Raw genomic sequence first — 7572 nt, 5'->3', positions numbered from 1 at the left:
CAAGTTCAAGCCTCTGCTCTGGTCCTGGCCATGGGGCTTTCCTGCGGTGCCTGTCGCTATTCAGCAAGGCCGCTCTGTCCTCCAGGAATGTGGCTGATCTAAACTACATCAAAGCTGATGCAGTTTTACCAGATCAACTTTTCCAAGGAAAAGCTCCCTGAGGAAAAAAAAAAATCTTGCCTCTTCTAGTTAGAAAAGTAGAAGAAAACAGATAAGGAACCAGAAAACAGAAAATACAGTAAGAAAGAAGAGCAGCTAAGGTCTCACCTCGCACCATGTGTGCGGGGATCACCCATCCAGGAGGCCCAGAGAAGAGCCCTGGGGCCAGAAACTCATGGTCTTCAGGGAAAAACTGGAAGATGCAGGTTCTAGAATTTGAAGAGGTGACTGAGGGGATATTGGATAATAACCCCCAAATACATTCAAGGCAACCACAACTGAAACCTTGCTTTTTAGGTTTATTGTGGGCAGAACAAAAAAATGATGAGACTGAACTGCAACACAAGACATTTTGGCTAGGAAGAAGTGAAAAAAATGCTGTGTTTCTTTTTATATGGCACTGAGGAGGTCCACCACATCCACAGTGATAGTTCAACAAGTGAACCTAAAGAGACAGATGGGGAAAGTTACTTTTTTCTGTCAATAGTTAAAGTATGGCAGTCATTGTCACAAGATGCTGACAAAATCAAGCGCTGAACAAAGAAGATTAATCTTGTTATCTATCCATGTGACTAATCAAAATTTTAACCGAGTATTAACAAAATAAGTAAGAGGAGAGCAGAAGAGGTAGACTAGGAAAGGTATGCTAAGTCTGACATCTTTGTATTAGATGTCATCTAATACATCATGTGTGATCTCTAAATGCCACAGGACTCTAGAAATGACAGATTTGATGAAATGCATGTAAATCAATTCCATTGAGGCAATGCAATTTAAGAATTTCACTGCAAACATTATAAATGAGAAAAGCCATTGAAGACAGAAAACACACATTAATTAGGAACACCAGGGAAGCACTGAGACACCAGGGCAGAAGTTGGAAACTCCAGCCCAGGGAACAGCAGCAAAGAGAGGCGGTGCCTTGGTTGCATTTGCAGGTAATATGCCTAGAAATGTAATATACCGTGACAACTAAAGGAGTTATAAACAGACTATGAACTGGCCCAGATCAAGGCCCGTCCAAAGCAGCACCTCCAGGACACAGCACGCAGTAACAGACTGGGGAAAGCATCATCACCAGGACACAGCGAGCTGACCCTTGTCTCCCGAAGTTCTGCTGACGGCCACAGCTTGCATCCAGACCACTGTATTTAAAGGTCCCGTTGGACTCACCCTCCACAAATGCGTCTAATCCCTCTGAACCTACTTATCCTACTGCCTCCTCGGGATCCTGTGACTGTGAATTTCACCAAAAAAAAGAGTCATCACCCTCTGGAAGTGCATCCTTCTAAACAGTGTCACTGTTCCAGTATATATTCCTTAAAATTGTAAACACTGGACTCTGTGCCACCAGCAGGCTAACAAAATATTAAGTAGAATATGCTGTACTAACCTTAACATTTTATTTTTCAGGAGAACCTGGCAGAGGAAGAGGAAAGTCCTTCTAAGGATTAAGCCAGAGCAGTGCCCCTTTGCAGGACACAAGTCCCCAGAGGGTTGAAAACAGCCTAGGCACGGCTCCGAGAGCAGCCTCACACATCGCTGGCTCTGCAGAAACTGCAGGAAGCCATGCTTCCCAAATCTGTCACATTAGTTCTGGTTTTGTTCAGCTTTAAACAGCAATGTTACCTTCACTGAAATAAAGAGGTTTTCTTCCTATTTCTGTTTACAGCAAATATCTTGTTTTCTAGGAGGATGCCGGACTCCACACTCCTCCAAGTGTTTCCCTCTCTGCTTCCTAAGCATTTTACGTCTGCTGTGGCACCAGTCCGGGTCATCACTTTATGGGTCTTGCAAACTCTGTCGGCAGGCACGTGGCAGGCTGTTATCTCGACGTTTTGAATTTTTTAGGCTGTGTTGTGATTTGCGAGTCCAGGGCGACTGACTGCAAACACACAACCCTAAGAACGCAGACCTTGCCTGTGGCCAGGACAAGCTCACCACTACATGCCGGTGTGTACCTCAAAGGACGCATGGATTGCCAGGATGAGTCCTCAGGACTCTTCAGCCTCCTCTTTTAGACTGGCTGATGGAAAGTCCACCTCCCGATTCCCTACTGTCTGCTTGGCAGACCAAAGAGCAGCCACACCATTTCTTGGATTTCTCAGAAAAAGAAGAAAAAAAATAATTGCATTTCTGCTTGAAATCATAGAATCATTAAGGTTGGAAAAGACCTCTAAGATCATCGAGTCCAACCATTGACCCAACACCACCACCCACTAAACCATGTCCCTCAGCGCCGCATCTACACGTCTTTTAAATACCTCCAGGGATGGGGACTCCACCACTTCCCTGGGCAGCCTGTTCCAATGTTTCACCACTCTTTCAGTAAAGAAATTTTTCCTCACGTCCAATCTAAACCTCCCCTGGCACAACTTGAGGCCATTAATACTCATCCCTGAACACACTGAGCCACGCCGTTGCCTTGTATGGGCCTGGGTTTCAGAGTCACAGCAGAGGATGGGGCTGGATGGGCTCTGTGGCCATAGAAACGTCCACAAGGTCTGCTGCATTCAAAAACTGAAAGAACAAAGAACGGGAAAAAATACTGCATCACTGTGTTTGCCACAAACGATCCGACACCAATTCTTGGTAGCCATTCCTGTTCTATCAGCTGATCTTCCCCCAAAGAGCACCCGAGATCCTTGTGGCTCAAAACAGCTAACTCCAAGACACAGTCTTGAAGAAGTGGCCTTCCCACCTCTATCTGAAGATAAGCAATAACTACAAGGGAAATGCAATAATCCCAAAATTACATTTTGCTTGCAGGGAGGTCCTGAAAACACCACTGTCCACCACCTTCTCCCTGATTTTCATCAACATGTCACAGTGACTGGCACTGTCTTGGCCAGAGTGAAATACTCTTTAACTTGGTCCAAAAGGCAGGCTCTTCAGGGCAACCAGCCTGCAAGAAAAGCAGGTCTACCAAACTTTCCAAGAACTCATCTACATCGCTTTGAAGTTTACTATAAACGTACAAGGGGGGATCATTCTTGGTGTGCAGCCCACAGGAACATAAAAGAATGCTGAGTATCTGCAGCCTGAGGAACAGCTCGTTTCAGCACATATCTCATCATACCCCTCAGAGAAGGAGTACTGACCACCACCTCTACTGTGCCCAAGACAATAACGCACTCGGGAACTTCTTCGTCAAATAATGGATGTTCTTAAGATACCTGCACAGGGAAAAATTCTTTAAGTGTTTCATAAATTGTATCCAAAAAAAAAATCAGTCTTCTCTTACTATAAGGCATTGGAGCCGGTAAAACAACGGTGTCTTCAAAAAAGCAAATACGAGGTACCTTCATCTACATTCAGAGGAGTCACGCACATCTCGTCCTAGAAGCCTTTGTAAAAGCTCCTCAGATCATTTTGTCTTAGAGACCATCTCTGTGAGGCACACCAGGCTGCCTCAGAACCTTCTCACTTCCCATTCTTCCTCTCCACATGCTCGCAGGGATTCTGTGGTGACAAATTATCATAGAATAAAAAAAGTCTCACTTCTGCGTCTTGGAGAAATACAAATGTCCTCTTTATATAGAGCAAATGGATTGTTTCCACATGGGGGCTACATGAACAGGTAAGTGCCTTCAGCCATGAACGAGGAATGATAAACTCAGCCTTCACTAATTTCATTCTTAGACCTTCAGGGCTGAGCAGTACATCTTCATGGATAAGCTCACTCTTCATACAAGAAGTCTCTGAAAATCCACCTAGTAAAATTTCTTTGACGAATAGAGTCTTTCCTCTAGTCTTTCACCAGCTCTAAGCTTTCAGCAGTGATAATCACTCATCCCTGAAGACTGCAATATGCCCATACCTCAATAACTGATTAACTAAAGAAAAACTGTGAAAGTAGCCAAAGGGCTCTGCCAGATCTTACAGATCCTCCCTACGTGACAGTTAAGGATCACAAAGGAGGTTATTTCTCTCCCGAGTTCAGAGAACAGAGCTGAAAAGAGCACTGCCAGATTGCACAAAAACAAGGGCTTGGCACTTCAGGACAGGTTCAAGAACAGGCTGTCTTACAGAGCCCATCAGCCAGGTTCGTGGTCCCAGCAGCGGAGCTGGTCCACCTTGGCCATCGAGGTCGGCTGGCATCCTGCACGTGTGTTATGGTTTGCCAAACTTCATCGTGTGCACTTGAAGTGGGATAAAAACTGAGGATCTGCCCAAGATAGGACCTGTACATGAGAGTAAAGATCCTCAAAGAACTCTTCTTATTAAACCGTTGTGAGGACTTTTCAGACTCAGGCTCTCAAACTCTGGAAGAGTTTTCCCAGAAACAGGTAGACCTCAAGAGCTGCTCGGTTTGCTTTGGCAGTGCTCCCTCCTAGCTGTAACAGCTGACGATCTAGTCCCTTGCTATTCCACTTCTGAGGAAGAGGCGATACGCAGATTTGCACTGCAGACTCGAAGTCTTCAGGTGGCACTGCCACCCACAGAGTCATTGCTTCAGCGCCACCAAAGCTGGGACACAAGAGGACCACGCTTCTGTGGGTAACTCACGAAAAGGGTAACTCACCTCGTGACAACCGAGTTTTCTGAGGAGTGCCGCCATGGCTATCCGAGTGACTTCTGGGGTACAGCAGTAACACCGGACTGCGTGGGGCTGCACATACGCATACATCCACCCCATATGGGGTCAGATTTCAGTTTGTGCAGAAAAGCTACAGCGGAGTAAGTCCAAATAACATCCTGAGCCTCTTTCCAAGCTTCTGAGGGGGGCTCAGCTATAGATACAGCAAGGGGAAGTATTATTTTTATCCTTGTAACTACCATGTAACATTCAGACTGAAGACTGCTCAGACATCCAGTAGGCAAGTACCATTTCACCCTATTTACAGCGTGTATCAGTTCTCAAAGTGACGGTTTCCATTGCTAGCTCCTTCACAGTTTCCTTTCCCAACGTACATGCCTGCCCAAAAACAGATACAGTGCAAAGTCAGTGGGCAGAGAGAAGCAACTAAGGCTGTAGTACGCTGGGTCTCCTTCACTCCGCCAGGCGCTCTGCATGCACAGACCCTGCTGAAAAAAACAGCAGTGTCTTGTATTTTCTTAAAATATATGTGGCAAAGTCACATGGTGAGGCATAACGAAACAGCTTAGCCCCTTCCTATTATTCTAACTCTGTAACAAATGTTCCTATTTTTTACTCTTTCCTCGTCAACAATTTGAGATTGAAATACTTCTTTTCTGGAGAGATTCTGAAAAAGCCTTAAAATGTTTATTTTGTTTCAACTTAAATGGTCGTTTCAGTTGCTCTTCATCCAGGCTTTGGTACTTCAAGAACACCCCACGTTATCTGTAGTACTGGAGGCCTTTTTATCTGTTCCTCCACTTACCCACTTTGCTCCCTCAGCACACTGGAAAGATAAAGAGAAGATAAAATAAAAGGCAAGAATGTGCAGAGAAAACCCTTTTCGGGCTCTCTTCCCTCCCCACGTGGGATCCACGGCATCCAGCAACTCCCCGCACTGTTCTGCCTCATGCTCCTCCTCCTCAGACAGCGGCCACCGGGAGATAATTTCCAAACAGTTATCGCCACCCCCTAAACCAGTCACTGGAGTTCAGGCAAATCATAGAATCACTGAGGTTGGAAAAGACCTCTAAGATCATCGAGTCCAACCGTCGACCCAACACCGCCATGCCCACTAAACCACGTCCCTAAGTGCCGCATCTACACGTCTTTTAAATGAGACACAACCTGTTCCTTTGTGGGCTGTAAGTGATGCAGGGCAGTATGAGAGCAAGGCCACACCATAGCTCACATCTGACCGTCCGGCTCCCAGCCCTTCCTCTGGTATTTCTCCTTCTCTCTGTTCTCACGCCTTGCTGGGGGAGCACCTTGCGCCGACTTGGCCGCTTGCCTGCCTCAGGCTTAGCTCACGTCCTGCAATTAATGCACACAGATGAGAAAAGAGTTAACGGGAGAAGGTGACAAAAGGCGGACATAGCGCTGAGCTCACGGAGTGCCACATCTCTGCATTCTCACGTGCAGCTGGTACTGTCGCGGCTTTACTCCCTGGCTCACTCCAACATCCGTCACAGGCTTCTAACAATCAAAGGTATTAAAACAATCATACTGTTTGCATTAAAAAAAAAAAAGCCTGCAGTCAGTTTGTTTCAGATTCTTCACAAGATGTTTACTCAACACTTTCTTTTTGAATCATAGATATGTAGAAAGAATTGCTAAGACAAGGCTTAGTGAATTTCAGACCGTTGAGCTATTTCACAAAAAATAACGTGAATGAAATACCTCTTCCTCTGCACGTGAGAATTCTTGCCATCCTTTCTCTGAACAGTTCCAATACCAACGTATCTTGAAGTGACAAAGTGGAGGATGTCAGGAAAGCAACCACCGGAGAGGAGAAGTGCTTCTCGCATCGACCAGCTCCGGTTACAGCTTCCAGAGCAGCGCGCAGCCTCTTGGCTGAAGGAAGGGGTCTGGCTTTCCATCCTTGTTTTCACAGCACTTCTGCCTCTGTACCTGCTTTTGCCCTTGCTTCCTTCTCGCTCACTTCTGTACTGACAGCCCTGAATGAGCCCCGAGCACGGAGTTCAGGCAGCACAGCCCAAGTCTGAACCCGTCACGTCACCCAGAATGTCCTACCACCTCTCCAAGTACTTCAGGTGCCCAGGAAACGGTCCTACAAAACCGCCCGAAGCATCTCCATTCCTCTCTGACAGCTTCTGCGGGACTGACGTGGACATGCTGAGAAGTGAGGGAAAAAATAAACAGTACAGAACGTCAGAGAACACAGGAGACACTGCACAGACTAAAAGATTCGGATGTATTTCTGTAAAAACAAGCTGTTTTTCTGATTACTCCAGAGCCACCTCAGAAACTGTAGGCTGCCACCTTGCAGTGTTACAGAAAATAGACCCAGCTTGCCTCACAACACTGTGCATGCCAGCTAAAACCCTGCCAGAAGGCAGAAAAAGCACAATAATCTGTAACAAACTCCCAATTATCACCACTCATCCTGAAGCGTCACTGTTACAGGCAGCGAACCGCAGCTGGGAGCAAGTTAGCTGCGCCGATCCTTCAGCACCTGGTCCGAGCCTACGCTGGAGAGAAACGGGAGGGGAACGTAGCGCTGAAAGAGCGATCGTCTTCTTCAAACGCGGGCTCACGGCGAGGCCCAGCCCTGCAACCTCGGTTTGCGCAGCATCCTCTTGGCGGAGGGGACCGGAGCCGACGTGGTAACACAGCGCTTGTCAGGAAAACTGTCGAGTACCTAAGAACGACACGCGTTTGATTGTCAAAAATGAGAAAGCAAAGCCTATGTTAAGGGGTAGCTGGGAACCAGCACGTGACCACCACGTTACACGGAGGCACCGCCATGAAGGGCGGAGGTTAGGCCGGCTTTTACGAAGATTCGGGAGGCTTCCGAATTTATCGCCGCCGCA

General features: G+C 46.8%; 1 protein-coding gene across 1 annotated transcript in view; it reads left to right on the top strand.

The window, feature by feature from the left end:
- Positions 1-6763: 6763 nt before the first annotated feature.
- The window catches only part of WDR73 (WD repeat domain 73), a 7512-nt gene continuing 6703 nt past the window's right edge, over positions 6764-7572 (top strand). Inside the window, exon 1 of the mRNA XM_009276948.1 lies at positions 6764-6881. Coding sequence (XP_009275223.1) covers positions 6764-6881 — 118 coding nt within the window. The remainder of the gene's footprint in view (positions 6882-7572) is intronic.

This window comes from Aptenodytes forsteri, unplaced genomic scaffold, assembly GCF_000699145.1.
Source record: "Aptenodytes forsteri isolate BGI_AS27 unplaced genomic scaffold, ASM69914v1 Scaffold459, whole genome shotgun sequence".
NCBI lineage: Eukaryota > Metazoa > Chordata > Aves > Sphenisciformes > Spheniscidae > Aptenodytes > Aptenodytes forsteri.
The sequence above is the reverse complement of the archived record's forward strand: the minus strand, read 5'-3'. Positions and strand labels throughout refer to the sequence as shown.